Source organism: Cydia pomonella, chromosome 20 (genome assembly GCF_033807575.1).
Source record: "Cydia pomonella isolate Wapato2018A chromosome 20, ilCydPomo1, whole genome shotgun sequence".
In the NCBI taxonomy this organism is placed as follows: Eukaryota; Metazoa; Arthropoda; class Insecta; order Lepidoptera; family Tortricidae; genus Cydia; species Cydia pomonella.
Genome location: NC_084722.1, coordinates 1,907,593 through 1,935,319, shown reverse-complemented (window position 1 = coordinate 1,935,319; position 27,727 = coordinate 1,907,593). Strand labels below are relative to the sequence as shown.

General features: G+C 38.4%; 3 protein-coding genes across 5 annotated transcripts in view; 1 reads left to right on the top strand and 2 right to left on the bottom strand.

The window, feature by feature from the left end:
- Positions 1 to 15,131, bottom strand: part of LOC133528764 (protein adenylyltransferase SelO-like) — a 30,942-nt gene extending 15,811 nt beyond the window's left edge. Inside the window, exons 1-9 of the mRNA XM_061866223.1 lie at positions 14,759 to 15,131; positions 13,350 to 13,513; positions 11,903 to 11,983; positions 10,846 to 11,009; positions 9,731 to 9,906; positions 3,756 to 3,855; positions 1,726 to 1,886; positions 952 to 1,073; positions 140 to 269 (exon numbers count right to left, since the gene is read on the bottom strand). Of these exons, the coding sequence (XP_061722207.1) occupies positions 140 to 269; positions 952 to 1,073; positions 1,726 to 1,886; positions 3,756 to 3,855; positions 9,731 to 9,906; positions 10,846 to 11,009; positions 11,903 to 11,983; positions 13,350 to 13,513; positions 14,759 to 14,950 (1,290 nt within the window). The 5' untranslated portion in view covers positions 14,951 to 15,131. The remainder of the gene's footprint in view (positions 1 to 139; positions 270 to 951; positions 1,074 to 1,725; positions 1,887 to 3,755; positions 3,856 to 9,730; positions 9,907 to 10,845; positions 11,010 to 11,902; positions 11,984 to 13,349; positions 13,514 to 14,758) is intronic.
- Positions 15,132 to 15,428: 297 nt separating this feature from the next.
- On the bottom strand, positions 15,429 to 23,382 carry LOC133529421 (protein adenylyltransferase SelO-like). 3 transcript variants are annotated; one of them, XM_061867148.1, is made up of 12 exons: positions 23,059 to 23,382; positions 22,333 to 22,496; positions 21,182 to 21,258; positions 20,683 to 20,850; positions 20,207 to 20,379; positions 19,602 to 19,701; positions 18,525 to 18,685; positions 18,031 to 18,152; positions 17,822 to 17,951; positions 17,517 to 17,643; positions 16,185 to 16,318; positions 15,429 to 15,619 (listed from the first exon to the last, which is right to left on the bottom strand). In XM_061867148.1, the coding sequence occupies exons 2-12, from the start codon at positions 22,419 to 22,421 to the stop codon at positions 15,497 to 15,499; spliced, it is 1,404 nt and encodes a 467-aa protein (XP_061723132.1). In that variant the 5' UTR covers positions 22,422 to 22,496; positions 23,059 to 23,382; the 3' UTR covers positions 15,429 to 15,496. The 3 variants fall into 3 exon arrangements, with proteins under 3 accessions (XP_061723132.1, XP_061723133.1, XP_061723131.1); XM_061867149.1 differs by having other exon boundaries at positions 23,063 to 23,382; XM_061867147.1 differs by lacking the exon at positions 23,059 to 23,382 and adding an exon at positions 22,559 to 22,994.
- Positions 23,380 to 25,138, top strand: LOC133529422 (dolichyl pyrophosphate Man9GlcNAc2 alpha-1,3-glucosyltransferase). Its single transcript, XM_061867150.1, has one exon. The coding sequence runs from the start codon at positions 23,474 to 23,476 to the stop codon at positions 25,073 to 25,075; it is 1,602 nt and encodes a 533-aa protein (XP_061723134.1). The 5' UTR covers positions 23,380 to 23,473; the 3' UTR covers positions 25,076 to 25,138.
- The last annotated feature ends 2,589 nt before the right edge of the window (positions 25,139 to 27,727 follow it).

Below are 27,727 nucleotides of genomic sequence, written 5' to 3'. Positions count from 1 at the left end.
TTGAATTATATGAAATATGAACTTACCTCAGCTAACTGTCATGTGTAGCTGAAGTCAGGCATGGAATCCTGCATCAAATTGAGCAGATCCTCTATCAGAGCTCCGTCGCCATCTTGAATTATATGAAATATGAACTGACCTCAGCTAACTGTCGGAAGGTACAGGTAAAGTCAGCCATGGTATCCTGCATTAGATTGAGCAGATCCTCTATCAGAGCCCCGTCGCCATCTTGAATTTGTTTCAGACCCAGTTTCAAAAGGTATGTGGACCTGGAGAAACATTGTTCTTAGTGCAGGACAAACAAATCATACTTCTCTATATAATTTATCGTAGTTTTTAGGTCTATAATAATAAATTAAGTAGGATCAAGTTTTAGGAGTGTTAACTTTCTACATTTTTACGTTGGTTTTCCTCTCTGTAGTTGTAACATTTTTCGATTATAAATATAACACGTGCGATAGAAATAGCAACAGTAAAAAAAATGTGGTTAGCGTCCTTACTTCTGTCAGGTTGACGTTGTCAGACTTTTGTCAGGTTGACGTTGTCAGACTTTTGTCAGGTTGACGTTATCAGACTTTTGTCAGGTTGAAGTTGTCAGACTTTTGTCAGGTTGACGTTGTCAGACTTTTGTCAGGTTGACGTTATTAGACTTTTGTCAGGCTGACGTTGTCAAACTTTTTAGAATATAATAGAATAGAATAGAAGAAGCTTTATTCAAAAACGCTAAATTTAAACTTAACTAATTGCACTGACATAATATCATTATAAAGCGTCACTGAAATGGTCTCCACTCAGCTTCATGTCAAGGAACCTTTAGGGACCCCGACGCTGGTCTTCCGTGGAAACCCTTCCGAGAGAGCGCAACTACAAGCTATACAAATTAAATAGAATACTACAAACTATAAAAATTATATATAATTTTACTTGTCTAGATATATTTCAGTTACTTACAGCACTTTTCTCTTGACATACTCTTCTAATGTGGCTTGAACTTCTTTTATCTTCTGCTTTTGATCCTCGGGAAGGATGGGATCTAACGCGAGAGCGAATTTCTCCAAGTTCCACAGAAGGATCTATTAAGAAAAGAAGAATTGCTATTACCCAACTAGAACATTAGAAATTATCTTTAATAGATAAAACCGACTTCACAAAACAGTTTGAAATACTATAACAGTATTTCAAACACTCGTGATATAATAGAGAGCTTTTCAATCCAGTACCGTGTTTAGGCAATTAAGCTTGCTGAAGAGAGCTTTTCAATCCAGTACCGTGTTTAGGCAATTAAGCTTGCTGAGTTGCCTAAGTAAGGTACGAGATTGAAAAGCTTGATTATATCACTACTGTATACAATACTTTTTCTACGAGTCCTGTAAAATAATACTTTTTTTACTATAAAACCTAAATAATTAATGAAAATTGGTAAGTATCTCAGTAGACAAAAATGTAGTAGAAAAGACATAAACGCGCGACTATATAGTCCCGCGTCAGTTTCGTCTTTTCTATGTCGTATGAAATCTTAATTCAACCATTACAGTCGACGAGTAGAAAAATATATAAAAAAGCAGCGGCCGAGGTCGTCAGATGTGTTAGACACCTAGCTGCCATAGTAGTGGTCTACGAACCCATACGTACCGTAGTCTATGGTCACTCCTAGGAGGCTGATATCTGTATTTATGACGCCGTGGGGAAGCCTACACCTGGAGAGCAACTAAGCACTTTACTAACCTGAGGTTGTTTGTCAAAAGCATAGCGACCAAGGTCGTCAGATGTGTTAGGCACGTAGCTGCCATAGTAGTGGTCTATGAACCCATACGGGCCATAGTCTATGGTGACCCCCAGGATGCTCACGTTGTCCGTGTTCAGGACGCCGTGGGTGAAGCCTACTCCTGTCGAAATTAAAATAAAAAAAGACTTATTATTTGGCAATCACAAATATTACTCTCTACTCTTCGAAAGAAAAAGCGCTGGTGGCCTAGCGGTAAGAGCGTGCGACTTGCAATCAAGATATCGCGGGTTCAAACCCTGGCTCGTACCAATGAATTTTTCGGAACTTATTAACGAAATATCATTAAATATTTATTTACCAGTCGCTCTTCGGTGAAGGAAAACATCGTGAGGAAACCGGAGTAATCCCAATAAGGCCTAGTTTACCCTCTGGGTAAGAAGGTCAGATGGCAGTGGCTTTCGTACAAACTAGACCCCAGGCTCCCATGAACCGTGGCAAAATGCCGGGACACGGGAACTAAGGTCAGCAAAAAATGTTATCCCTTATCAAACTCCGGGCGTTTATAAGATGAATGCAGCTGTGGTAGTTCCTATATTGGGGAGACCAAGCACACCATAGCGGAAAGGGTCAAGGAACATATCGCAGCTGATAAAAAACATCAAATAAATAAGTCTGCGGTAGCCGAACATTTGCTACAGTCGGGACCAAACCACTGGATTGAGCTCCACAATCCCAAAGTCCTCTCAACGGAACGTCTTTACTACAGCAGGAAAGTACGTGAAGCAATTGAAATAAGAAAACACAGAAATTTCAATCAAAATGAGGGACAGGGAATTTCGTCTTTGTGGAATCCAGTGATTAGCAAATGTAAGGGTGAGAAAACTTTTCAACACAACCCATCGGATGTCGTGAGTGTTGTGTGTAGGCTAAGTGACAACCCTAGCGTACAAATGAATAATCAAGATCAAGTGCGGGTAGTTCGCAAAACCCGCGCAGCAAGATGTTGATACAATTCCTCGCCAGTCTGCCTGTGACCACGAGCGTAACGTCACGTTCGAAACGTCAGGCCATATAATAAACGTAAGTTTACGCGATTAAGTCCCGTATTCGTTTTAAAACTATGAACGAAAATCGTGTTGGTTTAAATCAATATAGTTCCGTACCATTTATGACGTATTAATAAAAAATACTTACTAGATCTCGTTCAAACCCATTTTTGGTGGAAGTTTGCATGGTAATGTACGTCATATATATTTTTTAGTTTTATCATTCTCTTATTTTAGAAGTTACAGGGGGGGGGGACACCTTTTACCACTTTGGAAGTGTCTCTCGCGCAAACTATTCAGTTTAGAAAAAAAAATATATTAGAAACCTCAATATCATTTTTGAAGACCTATCCCCCACGATACCCCACACGTATAGGTTTGATTTTAAAAAAAATTTGTGTCAGTTCTAAGTATGGGGAACGAAAAAGCGAATATTCCGCTCATGGTTAACTTTATTATAGTAATCATTTTTAAGGAATAATCTTTATTTTGTTGATAAATATAAATAAAGAAATAAATATTATAGGACATTATTACACAAATTGACTAAGTCCCACAGTAAGCTCAATAAAGCTTGTGTTGAGGGTACTTAGACAACGATATATATAATATACAAATATTTATAAATACTTAAATACATAGAAAACACCCATGACTAAGGAACAAATATCCATGCTCATCACACAAATACATGCCCTTACCAGGATTTGAACCCGGGACCATCAGCTTCGTAGGCAGGGTCACTACCCACTAGGCCAAACCGGTCGTCAGACATGAAAATCCACAATATGGCGCGTGATCATATATTACTGGACAGGCTTTAATACCCTTCGAGAAATGGGCCCATGGTTCGACAAATGGGATTTATTTATGTTATTTTATTTTATTCGGGATGCCTTACTGCCTAAAATACATAAATTAATAGACTTATCTACTATATGCAAATTACAAGCTTCCACATATATAATACTTTACTATCATACCTTGCCAAGCCGCCACCATGTCTAAATTCTTGTGCGCAACCTCTGTGTAGAATTTGACGAATCTATCTTCGTCCTCACTCTCTATTGAAGGGAAATGATGCTGGAACAAGCACAAATGATCAGCTATTGCTATAGGAACATTTGATAATAAATATTATACGGACATTCTTTGACAACCGGTTTGGCCTAGTGGGTAGTGACCCTGCCTACGAAGCTGATGGTCCCGGGTTCAAATCCTGGTAAGGGCATTTATTCGTGTGATGAGCATGGATATTTGTTCCTGAGTCATGGGTGTTTTCTATGTATTTAAGTATTTATAAATATTTATATATTATATATATCGTTGTCTAAGTACCCTCAACACAAGCCTTATTGAGCTTACTGTGGGACTTAGTCAATTTGTGTAATAATGTCCTATAATATTTATTTATTTATAACAAATAAATATTATAGGGACATTCTTACACAAATTGACTAAGTACCACGGTAAGCTCAAAGCTTACCACGGTAAGCTTAAATTCATTTGTAGTTTTTTTTTTTGGCTTATACTGAGCCACTTTTACTATATGACCAACCCCGAAATAGCGAAAAAAAATTCTGACTATTTCATACATTTTAACTGGTCCATTTTCTATGGGAGGGTAAAATATTATTTCGGGATTTCGGGGTTGGTCCCATAGCAAATGTTGCTTAGTATAATCCCAAAATCCGCCTGGCAACGGGAAAGCACGTCATATTTTTTGGCCACCTTGTATATAATATACAAATACTTAAATATATAGAAAACATCCATGACTCCGGAACAAATATCTGTGCTCATCACACAAATACATGTCCCTATCGGCATTCGAACTTAGGACCATCGGCTTCATATACAGGGTCACTACCCACTAGGCCACGCCGGTCGTCAGAACTTCGTCAGATAGAATCATTTCACGCTAAAGTACACGTCCCTGCACACCTTTGGTAGAAAAGCAGCCTTAAGGACCATATTTGACGGACCAAGTGAAGTAAGGAAGCGTTTTATTTGTAAATACATCAAAATAAAATTATAGTTATGATAATCAATTTAAATGTACACGTAAATGAGCGCTGGTGGCGTTGCTGTAAAAGCGTGCGAATAGGGAGTATTACTGCAATGTTCTGCCGCCAGAGTTCAGCACTAGCAACTTTCATAAACCATAGAGTAACTTATACATACTGTGACTAAAACTGTTTTTTGACAAGTTTATAATGAATAATAATTCAGCCTATATACGTCCCACTGCTGGGCACAGGCCTCCTCTCATGTGCGAGAGGGCTCGGGCTATAGTCCCCACGCTAGCCCAATGCGGATTGAGGACGTCACATACACCTTTGAATTTCTTCTCAGATATATGCAGGTTTCCTCACGATGTTTTCCTTCGCCGAAAAGCTAGTGGTAAATATCAAATGATATTTCGTACATAAGTTCCGAAAAACTCATTGGTACGAGCCAGGATTTGAACCCGCGACCTCCGGATTGAAAGTCGGACGTCATATCCACTCGGCCACCACCGCTTTGACAAGTTTATTTTTTATTTTTATTAAAAACCTGATCGGCGATCGGCTCTAGTCACACCTGATGGAAAGTGAAGACAGGGCCTAAGATGGAGCTCACCGGTTCAGTAGTAGCCTATTCACTCTTGCTTTAAAGAGACCGAGGTCATATTCATAAAGGAATACAGATGGCGGGAGCGCATTCCACGCTTTAGCCGTCCGTACCAAAAAAGAGGAGGCAAACCGTTTGTGCGAACAAATGGAACGTTTATTACGAACGGGTGCATTCGCTCCCCACGCCTGGATGTCCGATGATGGAAAGTGGAAGGTGGGATCAGGTCGTGCAGTTCCTGTGCACACTCCCCGAAATGTATCCGATAGAACACCGATAGGCTAGCGACTCGACGGCGATGCTCAAGGCTCTGTAATTTTGACTCGATAGACGGGTCATCGCCCAGGCGCGGATCCAGCCCTCAAAAAAGGTTGTGGTCACAGCCACCCAAAAATCGGCCAAAAGCGAGTCGGAGTACGAACTCGCTCATGAACAATCATGACTCATGAACGATCATCATCCTATCTTCTTCCTCGCGTTGTCCCGGCATTTTGCCACGGCTCATGGGAGCCTGGGGTCCGCTTGACAACTAATCCCAAGATTTGGCGTAGGCACTAGTTTTTACGAAAGCGACTGCCATCTGACCTTCCAACCCAGAGGACTAGGCCTTGTTGGGATTAGTCCGGTTTCCTCACGATGTTTTCCTTCACCGAAAAGCGACTGGTAAATATCGAATGATATTTCGTACATAAGTTCCGAAAAACTCATTGGTACGTGCCGGGGTTTGAACCCGCGACCTCCGGATTGCAAGTCGCACGCTCTTACCGCTAGGCCACCAGCGCTTCATGACGATCATCATCCTATCGATCTCAATATACCGTGAAAGTGTTACATCACAAGTCTTTAAGGGATTATCGATTCGCAGACAACGTTTCGCCGAAAATCGTTTGGCAGAGGGATTTATTCGTACCTAGATGTAACTTTTAGTCGACAAACGTTTGGTAGAGCCTGGGTTCACATACCGTTCAATTCGATTTTGTGTAAATTAACAGAACAAAATTGGAAGAATTGCGGGATATTTGCTATTTTACTAAAAATAATTTAACCAAATTTCATTTCCCAACAAATCATTTCATCAAAAAAAAAAAATCCTATATACTTATTTGCCAGATTTGGATTTAATAAATTACTATTTCCCTAACAATAATTCAACAACATTCATTAAACCAAATATTTCACTTAGTTTAAAAATGTTTAACAATTTTTAGATTGTCAAACATGTTACTTTATAAACGATGTTTTATCCATAGTAATGTTTAGTCTATTTTTATTAATTTTTTACTACAACATAAAAACGAATTGTTGCCAAAAAAGCGAGCTAGGTTAGGTTCGAACTGCGACCCTGGTAATAACGAACTCTTGCTAGAAAAGCAGGTTAGGTTAGAACTGCAACCCCCAGAAAGACAAACCGTTGTCAGAAAAGTGGGTTAAGTTAGAACTGCGACCAGGCAAACTGTTGCCAGAAAAGCAGGTTTGGTTAGATCTGCAACCCCCACAAAGACCAACTGAGACGCCCCCCCCCCCCCCCCCCTCCAACCCCCACAAGAGTTAGAAGCTTGGCTCTACAAGAGATCTGTACCCCTAGTGTAAATATTTTCGACAGCGAAACGTGACGTACGCGTTTGCGTTAAGTGTCATTTTGTATGAGATTTTTGACTTTCCAAAACGTCCCGCCTGGCGCGCTGTTCAAAAACCCATACAAAATGAGACTTAACGCAAACGCGTACGTCACGTTTCGCTATCGACTAAAATTACACTAGGGGTACCGATAACTTTTTGACAGCGTAAGCCTTATGGTTTCGTCTTGGCCAATAAAAATATTTTCATAGGAAAGTAGGAAATTGAATTTGTTCTTAGAGTGATACTCGCAAAATTATAACTTTATCAAAAATTTTTTTTTGGAATTTTCCCAGGTTTTAGTTAGGTACTATTTTTCTTTTCTTATTCTCTTTTTCTTTGTATCTTAAAGATCTACAATTTAATTTATATTTATAATTCTTGTACAGTACAAGTCGCTGGTCGCAAATCTACCCACAGATGATACTTTATTTTGTGTAAATTCCAGGGAACTCCCTGTTATTGGCTATGCTTATACTTAAGTACTCAGGTTTTTTGTCTATTATTTATTGTAAACGCTGTAGAACTTCTCAATAAATAAAAATAAATACATAATAAACCTTACATGAAAATATTTTTGTAACTTACTTATGACATGCTTTTTACCGATTCCTCATACAGACTTCAACCCCTTTTTCCCCCCTTACGCAAATTATTTTATATTCTTTCCAATAAAAAAAACAATCTACATACCGAATTTCAACTAAATCGGTTCAGCGGTTATTGATACCCCATTCAAAATTCCACTCCCCTTTTCAGCCCCTTAGGGGCTAAAAATTCAAATTTTTTTATGTACCAAATTTCAGCTTCCTAGGACTTCAGGAAGGACCCTAAGGGTTTTGATGATCATCAGTGAGTGAGTGAGTGAGTCAGTGACGAAATTGTTTTTTTTAGATACGAATAAAATCTTAAGTATAAGAGCTATGCCAATCGGTTTTTTTTATGCTTAATAAGTCCACTACTGACATTATATCCCAAGAATGTTGTCTATCTGGTTCTATAAAAAAGGAGCGTACAGGTTTTTAAAGGGTCGGCAAAGCGCATGTAATATCTCTGGTGTTGTAGGCGTCCATCCGGCTACGGTGACTGCTTACCATCAGGCAGGCCGTACGCTTGTTTGCCACCGACGTGGTATAGAAAAAAAATCAAACCCAATTTATGAGGGTTCAAAGAAATGACGAAGCACTTCGAGAAAAGCTAGGTAGTGCCCTTGCGCTTCGTTTTGCGCATCTTGGCGTAGTGCCCCCAGAACATTTTTTTGCAAAAAGTTCTAATGCAGAACATTTTTATGCTATTTTTTGAGTTGAGAAATGATGTTTTGGCATAATGTTTTTGCGAATTTTGCGATAAATTGTTTGGCAAATGAGAATCAATCCAAAAACTTTTGGTAAGTCTTTTGGTTGGTGTTTTTTTCTTTCTTAGCACAAAACTTGGTAATCCATTAGTTACCCAAGAATTTCATTTGGCAGTGTAATCTATCCGTTTAAACAACTTTTACCCGACTAACTTTTTTTTTACATTTAATTTTGAATAAAGTGACAGTTAAATTATATCGGTTTAGTTAATAATTTAGCAATTGCGGTACATAGGTACATATACTACATACATATATTATCGGCGTATAAGGTAAAATATCGAAAATGGCAAGCGATTTATTGCAGTCCACGGAGCCCTGTTTAGATAGATAACTACGCTAAAAAACTCCTACGCCCAAAAATTAAAAGCTGGCATTATTTTTGGAAATTGTACTAATATTTGTTAATGTTTAAGATTTCTAAGACTCCTTAAGCTAAAAATAAATGCCCCTGTAATGTTAGTAAATGATTATTATTCTTGTTAATAAGTAGGGGTCAGCTGATATTAACATGCTCGAATTTCTAATTAATACAAAAAATCACTCTACCTATCGTGTTTCGTTCGACCAAGGGTTTCTCCGGTAATTGTGACGGTTACCAAACGATTACTCTAAAGTAAATCTGCTTATCAATGTTATGCCAAGTTGCCAACTGACTACTCTGCGTACTAAAATTCTGCCAAACAGTCCTCTGCCAAAGCGACTGCGAAACAAAACAGCGTAATTTTACTCGGCGAATCAATAGGGCACCCTATTAGGGTTGTGGGCATGCCCATCGTGCCCACAACGGTGGATCCGCCCTTGTCATCGCCAAAGAGTCTATGAGTCATATAAGTTTTCACAGATAATAAAATATGACATTGATGCATCAAGGCGGTTTCTTTACAAAGGGCCTACCGGTAAACGCGAAAATCGAAATATAGTTATCTGCGTCTTCATCGCTCGAATATACAAGAGTGATAGAGAGGCTAGATAACGGAACTTCGATTTTCTTGTTTCGCGGTAGACCCTCAGATTGTGATGGATTGTGATAGTGGCGCCCCCTACGCAGAGTTTCACGTAATATTCCCTATTGCAATCCGGCGGTCGGCGCTCGAAACGATGCCGCCATTCCTTTTGTTTAGTTAGTTTTAATGTGTATTTTTTTTAATACTATACGGTGGCAAACAAGCATACGGCCCGCCTGATGGTGAACAGTCTCCGTAGCCTATGTACTCCAGAGACTCCTGTGTTTAAAGATAGCAGTAAATTTACTGTGACTACAAAGTTTTCTTTGATAATCCACCTCTATTTCAAATTATCTTCGAATACTCTGTAACCAAGCGCATCAGGTTAAATAAAAAACAAAACTGATTAAGAATATAACTAATTTACCTTTATAATAAGCTCGAAAAGTGTCTTCATTGTGTCAGGCTCCTTCCTCTTATCGAGAATCTCAAAAGATCCAAGTCTGTACCAGGCATGGCATACTCGCATCACTATAGCTGCTCGCTCCTGCTTCGCCCGCCCGGAGTACGTCTTGTCGCGCCACACCATGTGGTCGTCGCTCACTGAAATTAAATATGAATGTGCCATTTTCATCCAAGAGGGTACTTTTTTTAATATACTACGTCGGTGGCAAACAAGCATGGGGCCCGCCTGATGATAAGCAGTCTTCGTAGCCTATGTACGCCTGCAACTCCAGAGTTACATGCGCGTTGCCGACCCTAACACTCCGCGCCCTCGTTGAGCTCTGGCAATCTTACTCAGGTACAGCGGTGGGCAAAGTACGGCCCGCGGGCCAGACCGGCTCCCGAAAGGATTTTATCCGGCCCGCTGCCGGCCCCATGAGGTAATTAGTATATGGCATTGGCCCAGGATAATCGCAAATCACAATATATTTTTGCTGCAATTCTGGCCATCCTCTTACATTTCTAAAGCTCTGACCCCCCCATGAAGAAAGTTTGCCAATCACTGATCTAGTGATATTTGGCTGCAGTTTTCTGAAAATAAAACTTTCGTGAGACATACTTTAAAATATGCCGCACACATACATGTCACCAATAGTGACGAATAATTCACGTTTAACCATTGTTTTTCAATATTTTAAATACGTACTGTCGGTGGTCAATAAAGCACTATTTCCATATAGCTTCAATTTGAAATCAACCTTATTGTCAACCGACAATGTGGTTGAAAACGTCACAAATGTAATATTATTGATGAAGAGGGGGCCTATAGCCACGAATTTAAAAGACAACAAAAGATATGACGCACGGCGCGACAATTGCGACGGAAGATATGGCAATCGCATGGGTATTTGCATTTTATCTCAATTTATTTTAAAAATATACTTATAATTTATCTTGCCAGATCCATCGGCTATACTTATCAAAAGCTATTTTACATTAAAATTATACTATGGAAGCTACAGCTCGCATTTCTCAACCGATTTTTTTTTTTTACATTTCCAAAATGGCGGAGCACATACAAGATAAAATAACTCTTACCTACCAAAGCAGCGGCTCGGGTAGTGGGTACGCCAAGTCCATGCATAGCCTCCGAGGCCAACATCTCGCGGACACTCGAGCGGAGCACCGCGCGCCCGTCGCCGAAGCGCGAGTACGGGGTTTCACCGGAGCCCTTTAGCTGGGGTTGCCAGCTTTCGCCTTTGCTAAAAAAAAAGTTTGGTAGATAAATTTATAAAAATATTTTTTTTATACAAACTTCTGCAGAACTCAAACTTCCCAAAACATGTCGAGCTGTTTTAAACTTAAAAAAGTTAAGAGTGATTTTTCTTTCGGAGCGATTATTTCTAAGAATATTCACTTTATCAAAAAATTATAGTTGAAAACAAATCGTTTTGAAAGACCTATCCAACCACCCCCCAACACCATAGGGTTGAAGCAAAAAAAAATCATCCCCACTTTACGTGTAGGGGAGGTACCCTAAAAAAATTGTTTTATTAATTTTTATTTTACAACTTTGTTGGCATGATTCAATTTCAACTTCAACATTTATTCAGCAAATAGGCGACAAGGGCACTTGACCACGTCGACATAGAATTTATATACAAACAAAAACAAGCACATCAACAATTATAAAATATAATTAACGATTGATTTATATACCCATGCCAAATTGCAGATTTCTAGCAATTACGATCACAGAGCAAAGACTCGGACGGACAGACGGACATGGTGAAACTATAAGGGTTCCTAGTTGACTATGAAACCCTAAAAATCGGCCAGGTACAATTCGGACTCGCGCACCTAGAGTTCCGTACCATGACGCAAAAAAGCTGCAAAAAAATGACATTTGTTAAATATTTATTTTATTCTGTTTTTTTAGCGGCAACAGAAATACATCATCTATGAAAATGTCAACTGTCTAGCTATCACGGTTCATGAGATACAGCCTGGTGACTGACCGACACACAGACGGTGGAGTCTTAGTAATAGGGTGCAGTTTTTACCCTTTGGATACGGAACCCTAAAAACATCCAAATTGTTGTTTGTTAGAGCTAACAAAAAACAAATTTCAAACATTTTTGATAATTTTACTTACCTGTTAACATATTCACCAAGGACATGGGCCCTGCCGTCACCCAACTGATCGGCCCAGAAGCCAAATTGGTAGCCTCCATACCTGAAATACATCACTAACAATATCATTTTTTTTAAATGACGGCTGGTCTGGCTTAGTCGGTAGTGACCTAGCTGCCTAAGAAGCCAGTGGTCCAAAAATTATTTTTCTCAAGTCCAAATTCCGGACGCAGTCCACCACGTGAAACAAGTCATCAGGCTTCTGACAGTCTACACACAGTGGTGACGGGTTAACACCAATCATACACAGAAAATTTGTTTGTAGGGATGTGTCCGGACCAGACTCGGAAAGCTGAGACTAACACTTTTCTAGAGAGGTATGATTTGATTATTTCGTTCTAAAAGAAAAATCATAACGAGCAACAGGTAGCTATTCAAATATATACATTAAAGTTAAAAGTACAGATTACTTAATAAATGCAAATGGCATTAGATTGGGCATATCCTCGGGAAGCCTGACACCCACCTATCCAAGGTGGCCCTGACCTGGAAGATGCCCGGAAAACGGAAACATGGTCGCCCTAAATCTACTTGGCGCCGTTCCGTGGAGCAAGAGTTGGGTGTATTGGGGATGGGGTGGGAGGAGGTTACCCAAGCTGCCCAAGACTGGAGTCAGTGGAAGAAAATGGTTCGAGCCCTACACCCCAGCAGGGGGTAACAGGATGAAAAGAAGATGAAGAAGATTACTTAATATGTTTGTTGCGACAATTAGTGTGACTTATAATTAACCATACTTTGTATAAGGTCTTTCAGCCCATTGTCGCAGTGAGTATAACAGCCTGGCCACGACATTGTGCAACTGGCCTAGGCTAAGGCGACAACCATAGGTAGGAATGAATGATCCGATTGCTGTGTCTCGCTCCAACCTATGGTGTAAGGTGACACCTTAGCCATAGAGAAAAAAGAAGTACATGGAGTGCTCACTGCATACATCAGTTTTGGTACCAAACCGCTTATTATTTTCGTAGTCGACATCTAGCATCGAGTAGCGGAATTATCAGTGCTACTTGACAACAGATGTTGCGACGAACGAAAAGTCAAATGCTCAACCATTTTCAGGTAAAATTATAACCAGAATAACCGGAACTCTATTTTAAACTCCTACGCTTGCTCTGGTTATAATATTAGCTAAAAATCGTTGAGCAACTTTTTGTTTGCCATGACATCTATTGTCGAGTAGCATTACTGAGAGTTCCGCTACTTGACGCTAGATGTAGACTACGAAAATAGTAGTATTTTTGATAACAAAACCGTTGTATGGACTGAGCACTCTTGGTCTTCTTAATTCTCTTTGCCTTAGCCGGACCCAGTCGCGCAATGTCATGGCCAGTGCGTAATAAACAGCCACTACTCTGTGAAAACTAGCATTAACTGTTAATAGTTTCTTAATTTTGATGAGAACCTTTTACCTATGGCTAACACTCAGCCCGCCAGGCGGCTGGTATTTCCCAGCCACAAAGTTGACAAAGTCCTTGGACTCTGCCACACTGGGATCCAGGTCAAACAGGTCTTTCAAGGCATCTCCAGATGCGCAGACCAGACGGATGTTGCCGGTTAAAGGCTCCGTTGGTACCTAGAATTATTTAATAAAAGGTAAAATCAAGATGTATGTTTTTTTGAAAATTCTTTAATTGTCTACTGATCATTATGGATTATCAATCTCGGCGGATGATTGTAAAATCAGGCAGATCATGAAATTCCTAGGCATATCGTGAAATGTGAAAATCGTTGCCTTGTTACCTAAGTCGACAGAGCCCCACTATCTGGAGGAACCTAATTAACCTATCATACCTATCTATTGGTTTACTGTGACACTCTTTACCATCGTCGTGATTTCACGACTGGCCGCCAACGTAAATATTATCACCTGTTTTATAGTAGTTCGATTTGTAGCTGGCCCCGAGCGGCTAATCCTTTGTCTATTGTTAAGTAAAATGGCATGTGCCACTATCTGCATAAAAAATGGTCCGGCCACTTTAACCGGTTATTGAATTACTACTCCTTGGGGCATTGCAATAAGGTTTAAAATGAACAAATGGAAAAATAATTTGCGATTTCTTGTGTGGTCTCTCTGCGGTTACTGAGTGCCGGCAAGTCGAACGCTACAGAACCAGTCTAAAATTTGTCTTGGAGATGCGTAACAAAGGCGCATAATAGGAGAGCACCTACACTGGTTTTTTGAGGGTTGGACTAGCCTGCGCTCAGGTGCCAATAAGAATTATACAACCCTTTTTTTGCAGGTACTGTCATGTGCCGTTTTACTTAACAATTGACAAAGGATTAGCCGCTCGGGGCCAGCTTCCAATCGAACGACTATAAACTAAAACCACATTAAGCTTTGTAGGAAATTAAACCAAATAAACCACAACATGGCTTAGGCATCACTTTGGGTGTGCTAATTATTAATTTAATAAAACACTCAGAAGTATGACTTATCTTGTTAAGTATAACATTGATTAAGCCCATCACAGACAGCAATAATATACCAATGGATATCTTATAGAAAGTCATCTTACGATATCTTTTACGTACCATTTGACAAAGTCCACATGATAGGCTATAATATATATTTTGGTACATTGCAATATATCGCTCCGTATATTATGATATATTATGGTATATTTCTAAGTGCTAGACAGACAGCGATCTATATTTTGGTATCATTGGCCAGATATTTAATTTGGCACACTGACTACTGTTACTTAGTGGAAATAGGATGATGACAATATTGAGTTAAATGGACTAATAAAACTGTTAATCTGTCAGATCTTGGTATAAAACATTAAACAAATTTTGTAAACCAATTGTTAATATTTACCTTAGAAAACACAGCATTTTTCACAGCTACGGGCTCGTTGTACGCTAGATTTTCATCAATAGGAAGCTCCGCATAATTCGGCGGATATTTAAACTTCCAATCTTTAAAGTTACTCATCAATTTCATCTTAGAAACTGCTCGCACAGTGCTGTCGTTTAGGAGAGCGGCAAACACGCAAAAGGCCCGCTTCATGAGAACATCCGGTTATAATTGAGAGCTTTTGTAATTGCGATTATATCTTGCATATCATCATGCGACGATATTTTGATATGACAGAAACTGGTACAATTTTGTAAACAAGTTATTTGTTGAAATTGAAATGTTGTGCAATGGATTTGGTTGTCAAAATTTGACAGTGACACTAGTGGATGTATAGTGTTGTCAACATACCAACATAGTGATGTTCTCAACGAGTAGAATAAGCATCCAATGGATGTCAAACTGGAACTGGTATGGTAAATACAAGGGATTAAAACGTAGTGATTATATGCTCTTTGCAAGGGATTTACAAATTAAGAGTACGTCTAAGCTAACTTAGCACTGACTTAAACAGAACAAAGTGAGTATATGTCATTTTAAACAACATATTTTCATAGAAATTTAACATTAATGGATCATTTGTGATTGCTGTTAGCTTAATCCTACTCTATGATTTGATTAATACAACAGATGTAGTTTCAACTATTAGTAATACTAAAACAAAAATACATGTATTACAGCAACGAAATGTTGTTTTCCTTAAGTAGAACAGCTTATTTTGAGGGCGTATGCCCACTGTGGCGGTTGCGATGCAAACCCTCGAGCTTCGGCTTCCGGCTGTACATCATAAGGACGACGCATGACATCCAATAGGAAACGCGCCTGAAACAAACCAGACACCTAAAGGTAAAGAAACAATAAATAAGTGTAGGAACTTTCACCAAATTTAGAATAAAAGTGAGTGTATGAAATACTTACCTACTGAAATGTGTACATTGACTAATTTCCGCTACCTAAAGGTTATCTATATGAGATCGCTTTTTAGCAATAAAACCGTCTTTTGGTTACCTCTATCTGTGTTGCTGTTTTAGTTTTGTATTATTTTCTTCTATTGAGGTGTGTCAGGAATGTATTGTATCGTATGCCCAGCAGTGTATTGTTAGCAGTGATTTTGATAGGCCAGACTATGCAAGTGTGATTTTTAACGTCAAACGTCTATCAAATGATGACGTTTAAATAACACTTGCACAGTCTGGGCAATCGAAATTGCTGCCAACTTAGCTTGGTCTAACTCTAGTCGTCTTCACCTCACTTCATGGACATAAGTAACTCTAAATACTTGCTTCTCCATGATGACAATTATTATTAAATTATAGAAACATCAACATCTTCTAATTTAATAATGTGTAATAATCGTGAAATTATGGCAATTTTTATCGGACAATACCTTTCGGAAGTCGTTCTTCTCAGCATCGCTTACTGCTTCCTGCAACATCCAGTTCCGCGGTACATAGACCGGGTTCACGCTCAGCATGCGCCTGCGACGCTCGTCTTCGAATACTCCTATCGTGCTCGCGTCAACTGAGGGTCAAAAACATAATCATGAAATTAAACTACATCGAAGTTTTGAATTTACTTAAGCTTGCTCGTGTGTGAGAAATATGTCCTTTTATGTTTTATGAAACAAAATTGAATTTCCAAACGTCAACTTTTAATTACCAGAGTTACTGTAGGTTCCGTAAGAAAACTAACTACCTAACTAACTGTTTTGGCTCAGCTATCCAAAAATAATCTTGGCCTCCAAAACGAGAGAACGCCACCTGTCCTGATCCAGCGCGGTTTCCTGCCATGAATAGGGTTGTTTCCATCTACAAATCTTAGGGCAGAATTGTATCCCAATAAATTCTTTTGGATTATAAGAACATGTTAAACTACTTTTAGGGGACCTGTAATGACCATATTTTTGTAAATATTGAATTTAAAATATCTTTTGGCACACGTCACGTGACCAAACTCGAAACATCATTGTAGATTCTGATGACGTCACAACTCTCGGATTGACACTGTTGACAGTTAGGCGATAAACAACAAATGACAAATGTCAGTTGACAGTTCGTATCTTCTACGTGTGTATGTAGTTATGTGTCAAACCGTAAACTGTGACGTCACACAATTTTCAAAGAGCGTTTTGGGCGCGAAAGCATCTGTCAAAATATATTTAGTTAATTTAACATATTTAAAGCCGTTTTTAGTATAAAAGTTGAATTTTAGGCCAACTTTTAGTTAATATAGAACGTAATACAAGCGTTTCAAAAAATTGGAAATAACCCTATTGGCATTCAGGTTCCGTAATAATGTAACTTTTTCTTACTAATGTAGGTATAGTTTTCCGATATTTCCCTGTACCTATTTGTAGTATAAGACGACAATTTTACTTGCCAAATTTCATAGTTCTAGGTCAACGGAAGGCACCCTATAAATTTTGATTCCCTCGAGAGTGTCGAAATAAACGTTTTATGCAGCATAAACGGCCGTATCTTTTGTTTACATTAACTTAGAAGTTTGATATTTTCACAGCTCCAAGGGACTGCAGACCGAAGTATTTGGTTTTAATTTCAAATCAATACCTTCACGAGTTTCTGAGATAAAAGGTCTTGACAGATAGATAGACGGACGGACAACAAAATGATCCTATAAGGGTAATTTTTTTCCTTTCCTTTAATCGCATGACGGCATTAAGCTGGCAATACTTAATTATTAATTGATTAAAGTTTCTAACCTGCTTCCTTATCCAGTCTTTCACGATATTGGTCCAACCAGCAGCCCCACGAAGCGTGTGAGGACAAGCGTTTCAGTGACCATTTCTCATTCAGTTTGGTTTCGTTTACCATTTCGTTAGGTTCCAACTGCAAAATAAAATAATATTCAAATTCAAAATCCAAACATTATAAGCAGGAGGACATTAAGTAAATCATAAAAAACCAAGTGTGCTGAAATTATTGCGATACGTGTAAAAGGGCACACAGGTGGAAGAAATAATTTCCGAAGAGGAAGGATAGGTACTAATATCTTGGTTGATCTGACCTCTGCAAGTTGCCTGAACGTAGCCGTGAAGTCGGCTCCAGTTTTCTGCATCATATCAAGTAATTTTTCGATCAGTTGCTCATCTCCCCATTTTTCTTCTTTCAAACCAATTTTCAAAAGGAATGTTTCCCTAAAAATAAACAAAACAACACTAGTACTTAAAGTAGTTAACTCCTATTCCTCTGAATATGTTAATATTAAGTTCTTACAGTATTTTATTCTTGCAGTATGTATCCAATGTTTTCAATATATGCGCCATGTGAACTTGCTGAGAAGAAGTTAACAGTGGCTTCAGTGCATTTGCCAGCTGTCCAACATTCCAAACTACTACCTAAGAGCATAACATTATTTCAATAAGCACTCTTTTCATCATCGAGCTATGGACTTATGGATATATATTTTTATACTACGTCAGTGGCAAACAAGCATTCTGCCTGCCTGATGGTAAGTAGTATCCGTAGTCTATGTACACCTGTACATGTACGTTTCCGATCCTAACACTCCACACCTTCGTTGGGCTCTGGCAATCTTACTCACTGGCAGGAACAACACTATGAGTATAGTATAGTAGGCTTAAGTCTAAACTATCCATAGATTACCTATGACAAAAGTAAAGTTTTTGGGAAATTGAGAAGATTTTTGTAACATCCAAAGATACATTCACATTTATAATATAAGCAGGAAAGGAAGCAAGAATCCATACGTCAGGTTGTTTAGCCAGTGAATATCTTCCTTCGCCATCGGAGCAGTTGGCCACGAAGCCACCGTCGTACGAGTCAACAAAGCCAAATGGACCGTAATCCAATGTGATGCCCAGGATACTCATGTTATCCGTGTTGAGGAGGCCGTGGGTGAAGCCGAAGCCTAGAAATAGTTATTTGTTTTACAAGAGGGGCCCAGGTTGTTGTTTAACCACTCGTGTCAATATTGATTCCCGAGCAAGCGAGAATCAATATTGACACGAGTAGTTAAACAACAACCTTGGCCCCTCTTGACAAAATTGACATACGAGCGTAGCGAGTGGTTCGAAAAATGGAATCTTGACCGTTGCGAGGCTTTCAAGGCACGAGAGTCAAACAAATTTTGCTCCCGAGTGAAACACGATAATTTTCACTACACCAACCCGAAAAAAATATTAGGTACCTGTAACATATCAAACAAAATCAAATCTAAATGAATCTCATTCAAAATCATGAATAATTCAAAATAATCATGTAAAAGTTACTTTTGTCAGCTAACATAAGGAAACAACTCAAAATTCGCATCAGATTACTTTGCCTCACATGTGGATAAAATGCAATTTTCTCATCAGTTTTTGAACAATCAAGAGGGTCTTTATATATAGTGTGGTGAAAAAATATTTAGGGATGATTTTATCAGAATCGAATATTTTTTTCAAACTGAAATAAACCTTCGCTTATGCAGCAGCTTTTACAGTCTTTTAGTGTGGAGCTCTCCAAAACTGATGTTACTAATTACATAGGTGTTTAAGCATGAATAAATGTCTACGAACTTACTAGAGTCTGACCAAGCTAACTCGGCAGCGGTTTTGCTAGCACAGACTGTGCAGGTGTTATTTTAAAAGTCATAATTTCACAGAAGTTTGGCGTTTTAATAACACTTGCACAGTCTGTGCTATCAAAATCGCTGCCAACTTAGCTTGGTCTAACTCTAAAAGTTATGGGTTAGTGCTTCAATCAAATGTTATCACCGTGTGTGTGTATTGGTTTTGTGTTTGGGTAGAGATATAAAGTAACAAACTGTATTTTATTAAAGTTACCTTGCCATTTTGCCACAAGATCTAACGTCCGATGAGCGACTTCCGAAAACAGCCTAATGAAACGGTTCTCATCCGAGAGTTGAATATCCGGGAAATGCTCCTAAAAATAAAACAAAACATTTTTCATTACAAACTAAGCCTTATTAGTTTTTCATCTGGATTAGAAGATCAAATCACAGTCTGTTTAGGGAATAAAACTAGTGCCTACTTCAATTCTTAAGGTTGGGTTGCCAAGCAGTCCCTGGCACTCTTAGCGAGCTGCGAACAAACCCAGAACAATACTTAGAAAGTTATGATAGTTAATAATTCTTACTTAATTTAATCAAAAAATATAAGGAATCAATACAATTGAAGGTAATTAATGCGGCAACTACCTCTACAATTCTACATTAGTTTATATGTGTTGACCAACGATTTAGGCGAACGCTTAGTGTAACAGTCGCCTAATTCTGGCCTGATCAAGCCCATGCTTATGCTTTTTATGCTAATTAGATACCAATTTAGCCTAACAATTTAGCCAAGAAGTACCTTAAATCATTTTAAACATCTGATCGAAGACATATTGAGCATAGAAATTTATAATAATAATATGAATAATAAATCACCTTTATGATAAAATCAGCGAGCTGCCTGAGCACAGCAAGCTCACCGGTCCTCGCCAGGATTTCAAGCGAGCCGAACCGGAACCAGCACTCGGCGAGCCGGAGCAAAATGGCCGCGCGCTCGCGGCCAGGGTTGCCGGTGAAATATACGTCTCGGACTACCGCTTCGTCGCTTACTACAATAAAGGTTAAAATTTTCAAGAAGTTTTCTTCTTAAGTTGTCTAGTTAGCTTAAAAACTTGTCCCTACGGCAAATATTAAGATAGCTAGAAATCCTGTAAGATGAATTGAAACGCGCTGAGATGAGACGAATATATAATTGCTAAGCTACATTTCTGAAAAGTGAAAACTGACGGACTATATTCTATCATCGTACGTCTTGTCAACAAACTTAAGCAAGTAATTTGAGGTCCCAGATGTACGAAAATGTTACGTTACAAAACATGAAAGGAAAGCGTTACCGTCAAACAATACTTTACCGACAAGCCCCGCCGCTCTTACTGTAGGTATGCCTAAGAAATGGCAAGCTTCACAAGCAATCATCTCCCTCAAAGCGGACCTGAGAACAGCTCTACCATCGTGAACTCGAGAATACGGCGTTAGCCCAGATCCTTTTAGCTGCAGCTGCCAACGTTCACCATGTCTATATACATAAACATAAACTATTATTACTAGAGTCCGTCTAAGGTTTCGACTCCAAGCTAATCCTGCACTGACTTGGCAAGTGTAGTGTGCGATTATAAGCGTCAAATTTCTATGAAAATATAAAGTTTGTAGTGGCAGTTTCACAATTTGGCGCTGCAAAGACTGCGGAGTTAGTTTATGGGAATAAATTTATAGCATTTTAAGTGATCAAAGTGGTTTGCTAAACTATATGAACCACAATATCGCTGACATGAGGTTGTATATCAATAAGAGAAAAGCTAGATTATCGAGGACAGGCACCAAATTTTCACTAGAAGAATATAGCTTCCCTATTTATGTATTCTCCGAGGATATGCGCTCTTCCATCCCCTAGCTGACCAACCCACATTCCATACTGGTGGCCTCCATATCTAGAAAATAAAACGATCTATTATAGATTTTCTTCTTAATTCATATAGCTTTTGTTTTGTTCCATTTTTGCATCCAAACTCTGTTTATTCATATACTCGGTATTAACTAATAAGCAAAAAATATGTTAATACAGCAACACGCCTATTAAAGGGAAATGCATATAGCTTATGTTACATTTTCGCATCCAAATTCTATTTCTATTTATTCATATCCACATTCACGCCCAGTGTATTAGACAGTTAAACTTTTATACAATTCACATGTTGGCTTTATGTCGACTGAATACTGATACTAAAACTGTTTTAAGACCTTATTGTAACGTATTCTGGCAAATAAACATTTCTAATTTCTAAAATTACTTATGTTCCATTTCCGCATCCAAACTTAACATAGGGAACACTTGTTGTATTGTTTAAGCGATACACGCAGAAATGGTAGAATTCGAAATTAACTTAGCAAAATGCAATATGCTTAGGTATTAGTTAGTAAAAATTTCTACAGGCGTTTCGTTGTGAACATTAGCAACTTATTTGGGTCTTGACTTCTTAAGAATGAGAGTGTCAGATAGCGATAATGATTAGGGATAGGTATTAATTCATCAACAGACATAGGTACATACCTATTGATTGATAGTAAGGTTAGTTTAAAGTTATGCAGTAAATAAATTCGAGAAACACAATAGCAGCTAGCTTAACAGTCCAGACGCGATTTATTTCTTTAGTATAAATTTTATTTTGACACTAGGAGAGACTTTACACCTCCAAATCGTATTAGTATTAGTACTCTAACATTGGGGGCCTTTTACATCTCCAGATTTAATGTATTTTTAACCATAGAGACTATACATCTCTATTGTATTGTAGTAATTATTTATTTTAAGATTATTATAATGTAATGTTTACCCAGGTATTGGCTGTTTTATTTATAAATGTTGTTATGTATTTTTCATGTTGCTATATGATGTTACTATAAATATTGTATTGACTTGTAAAAGAGCCCTTGAGGCCTACTTGCAATTTTTTTTTTTAAATTTTGAAATTTTTGAAAGCACTATGGAATGGATAAATATTTACCGATGAGCGACGGGCAAGGCGCCGTACGGTAACTTTCGACCGGCAATAAATTCAGCAAATTCCTCCCGATTAGCGATATCCGGATCCATATCCAGAATGCTGATTAGCGCATCCTCTGAGACGCACACTAGTTGGATGTTGCGCTCAAGCGGACACGGCGTAACCTACAAAACACAGTTCCTTTGCAATAAAAACTTAAATATAACACCATATAATTCATACTAACCTCAGAAAAGACAACATTCTTTATATTAGAACAAATTTGATCATTGTTTTCGTCAATCGGCAATAATATGTATTTTGGATATTGGTTGAATCTCCATTCAGTTAAATTTTTCTTTAACACTGTTAATTCTCCTTCCATCTTCATTGTTAAATTTTATATTTGGAGATGAGAAAAAGTGGGGACGAGTTGGAAAAATTAATATCGACTTTAAATTTGTCCGCCATGCACCTTTGTCATAGTCTATGGTAGGTCAATGATGGGTTGCCATGTAGATAGTCCTCTACTTCGATTAAGCCTAAATTTATTTGATCAATATTTTATATTTTTTTAATATTCTAAAATTAAAAATATCATTTCAAGCATAAATAGTAAATAATAAATTATAGTATAGCTTTTTCTTCAAGGTCATGGTCATGGCTACGCAACAGAATTACGATAATCCTACGTAATGTGATCTTTGACCGACAACAAAGGCAATTGGAAATTAGTCGGATTTTAACCTACGGAAGTCGTCCGGTGTGAAATTCGTCCGATCCAGTCAATCGTCCGCAATTCAAGTTCACTTTCTCGTGCCACTTTCTCATTTCACTTTCGAAAAAAACACTAATTACTGTATCAGTTCGAGTTTGGTATCCGCGTTGTATATTCAGGCGTGCGGTGTAATATTATTATTGTGATCAGTGGATGAGTTTTAAGTAATCATTTTTGCGATTTATGGACTTTCATTGACGAATATGGTGTATACGGAAGGATATTTGAAGGAAAAGCTGACCAAGGAATTGGACGCCGTTCACGTCGTAAGTACTGTCAAATTCTCTAGCTGTCGTGTTGTCACGAAAATCATTAAAATAAGGTTTAAACTATTATCATATTATTCTTAATAAATGAAACGTTAGATAATTCGTGTTAACCGCGATGGGTAGAGTGAGAGCGGATCCCGATAGGTTCACTGTGACGAAAGATGCACTGTTGCCGGGCGTGTTTTTCGCTCTACTTGTTCGGTGGTGTGTAGCTTCCTACCCTTACTCTGGATACAAGAAGCCGCCCATGTACGGCGATTATGAAGCTCAGAGACACTGGCAGGAGATAACCGTGCACACGCCGGCAGCGACGTGGTACTTTAACACGACCCAGAATGACCTTCAGTACTGGGGGTTGGACTATCCGCCTCTAACGGCGTATCACAGCTTGTTGATGGGGAAGGTAGCAGACTGGATCGACCCGGAATCTGTGCGTTTATTCGCATCGAGAGGCTATGAGAACGAATCGCACAAAACGTTCATGAGATGGACTGTTTTCTTGAGTGATGTTTACTTCTATGTGTCTGCTGTGTTAGTGATATGTATAGACGCTGAACGCGTGAAGTCTAAAGAGGTTGTTAATGTATTCAAACGGACTGACTTATCTACTATCTTATTCTTATTGTATCCGGGTTTGATTCTCATAGATCACGGCCATTTCCAATACAACTGTGTATCTTTAGGGTTATTTCTATGGGCCACATTTTATATTATAGCTATTGAGAATGATGTTCTAGCAACTATATTCTTTGTGCTAGCTTTAAACTATAAGCAGATGGAATTGTATCATGCATTGCCATTTTTCTTTTATTTGTTACGTAAGATATTCATAGACCTTCCGCACAGGGGTAGAACTGCTCATCTTGTGCACCGTTTCAACAAGCTAGCTATCTCAGTGATTGCTACTTTTATTATCATCTGGTATCCATTTTTTGGGTCATGGGAGAATATTTTCCAACTAATTCGTAGACTGTTTCCTCTTAACCGAGGAGTTTTTGAAGATAAAGTTTCAAATGTATGGTGTGTTGTCAATGTGTTTATTAAACTAAAGACTTACTATTCAAATGAAGAAATGGCAAAGACTTGCCTAATAACTACAGCATCAGCAGCGCTTCCGTCTTGCATAGATTTATTCTTCCGAATGAACAGAAAGAAGTTTGTCCTTTGCCTTATTAATGTATCATTAGCCTTCTTTCTATTTTCATTCCAAGTTCACGAGAAAACCATTCTACTAGCTGCCATTCCTGTTGCTATTCATTTTCCCGAAGACCCGTTCATGTGTTTCTGGTTCCTACTTGTCTCTACATTCAGCATGCTTCCTCTACTATTAAAAGACGGGTTGCTGCTGCCTTTTATCGCTACAAACATAATTTATGTTAGCTTCTATAGTATAACTTTGAAGCTAGCAATGCCTAATGCTGGTTTTTTTACTTTCTTTAACGCCAAAAAGGTTTATAAAGCAGTACAGCCCGAAAAAATGGAAAGCTCGGTCCTACTTAAACTTCTAAGTGTCAATTTCGTAGTTTCCGTCCTGGGAATGATAGTTTTAACTGCTGCCTCAGTCTATGTGGCTCCGCCGCCTCAGTTCCCAGATTTATTCCCGTTGCTTATTTCTGTATATTCTTGTTCTCATTTTTTGTTATTCTTTTTCTATTTCTATTACACACAGTTCCATTTGCCAACATGTTTGCCAACAACTGTTAAAGTTAAGAAGTAATGTAATGTAGTACTTAGATTTTAACATTCCATTTTAACTGCACAGTAAATAATTTGAGTTTTATTTAGTGTTTTATTACTGGTACATATAATTTGGTAGTATTAGGGATAAAATGATTGAACAAATGATATTGTTAGTATAGTCTCAACAACTTTGTTTGAGAAAACTTTTAATTATTGATTTGTAATTTACAATATTAGTGAAGCTTGTAATTTAGGGCTGGAAGTAGACACTCAGGATCGCAACAAATATAAGATATGAGGGATAACAGGAATACATCATCATCAATTTACAAAAAGTGCCATTACAAGTTTACCTTCTAGCTAAAACAGCAAAGTCTATTTTTGAATATAATATGTTGTAAAAAATAAGTCTCCGATGAAGCTAGAACGTTAATAAAACTTATATGACTAAATTACTTACTTACTAGATTGATTTTCGTTCAAAAATGCTTGAATAACATGGAAATATCTTTAACTTACTACCTATTAGTTAACCCCTTTTTAGATAATAATTAAAATCTTCGACATTGATTTTAGTTTTTATTATTATTTTTATAACATTTTAACTAGCTGCGTTTATAATGTTCATCAATTTCATTATCATACACATACCTACCCAATTTAGGCCAATTAAATTGTATGTTTGCAGTACATTTTGCTTCTTTACTACTTTACTACTATGTTTTGAGTTGTTTTTAAATACCACTTCGTAGTGCCCGTAAGGCATAGGTCCAACTTCACGAAGTAATTGTGTAAGTCAATGGAATAAAGCCTCTATGATCAAGATGTTAAAGTCCATGTTTAGATATTTTTGAGCACTCTGGCCGCTCCGATATGTCTAATGGCTCCTGTACGGCCAAAGTGAACCAGTATATCTTACCTTATTTTTATTACCATATAAAATATGTGTTTGCCGTCACTATCCATTGGATGCCGACTATACATACAGTCGCCATCGATATATCAGAGCGATCTTTTAGATGTTCACAAATATCTGACTGAACGTAGCCTCTTATATTATTAAGAAATTAAAGTGCATGATCAGATATTTATGACCACATTAGCCGCTCCGATATATCTGATGGGGACTGCACAGTGGGCAGGAATAAAGGCCATGCATACAGAACCCCCAGTGCACGCGCACGCGCACAGCTCACGTGCGCGCCACGAAATCATGCGTAAAATTATGCAACGGAGAAAACGGCGCGCAACCATCTGCCCGAAACTTGATTTATCGCTGTACATATGTAGTTCAGCGTGTTGTCACAGTCAGGGACTTGTACCAAACCACGTTATCAATGTTGTAATTCATTGGAAAATGATTGGCAAATCTGTAGGGAACCCTAACCACAGAATAAATAATAAGCACGTACAGAAATGACACTTCCTACAAAACCGAAGTTTGACAGCAATTCAGAGACGAATCATGTTGTCCCTTTCTAATGTAAGGCACTATCCCTTTCGGTTATTTAGGGTTGTCAAAATTCAAGTCATTATCTTATCTGTGGTCGTGCACGCTTAGGGACGTCAAGTCGTGCCAACCCAAATAATTGCTCGGAGCGATGCTGAGCCGGATGGAGCCGAGAATGCCCGAAAAGAGGAGTGTGGCCCCACTGCCCTAATTCCAGCTATGGTACAACCGCATGAAAATATGTTCAGTAGTTTTTGAGTTTATCACGAACATACATACAGACAGACGCGGCAGGGGACTTGTTTTATACGGTGTCGGTAGTGATGCTAAGTTTTTGCGCCTGGCATTCCGCACGGACAAAGTTAGAAACGAGGAACATGACTGCAGAAATTGCTCTTTTTTGGAACAGCTTACTGTTTAAAACTTTTATTTCCATTGCGTCACCATTTTTTTTTTTAAGATTTTGTAAGATGTTAAACAGAATGGAAATAACAAAAAATGTATGGAAATGTTGGGAGAGTTTCTTGACCTATTGATTGATCAAGTGTGACTTAAAGTTTAAAGTCCTGTGTCCCCTAGGTGGGGCAGAGGGCGTCCACAGTGCGCCGCCATGTCGTTCTGTCCTGGGCTGCGTGCTTCGCCTCGGGCCATGATAGCATTGCTGTCAACTCGGATGCCACTGAGCGCGGCCAGGATTCTTTAGGACTAGGTTTTTTTCTCCTATTAGGATCTAAAAAGCTCGTGGTTCTGAGTAGAATTACCATAATAAATTCCCGCATCTAAAAAGTGTCTAGTACGAACTATAAATACAATATCCCGTTTACTCTAAACCCTATCTACCCACCTACATTTGTAGATAAGCATCGCATAGTTTTGTGAATGAACCGACCCGCCAGACGAGTCTATATTTGACGCCACTTGACTTGCTCAACGTACTTAGGGCACATCCGCACTTTCCCAACTGACCGGTTTTGTGACCCGTCAAGAATGCTCACATAAGGATTCCTGAGTCGATTTCTGATCTAATGATATTTGTTTAATAGACTCCGTTTGTTTTAGTGACGACATTTTGATAACAAAACTGCAACTTAATTCATTACAATATTAAATGTGAAAAAATTTATATGAACTTGACTGTACCTTCGAAACGTCGAACTAAATATAAGTATAGGCTGTTAATTACACCGTGTCCAATAAGTTCGAATACAAACTTTTAGCACTTGCTGTATAGACATACGG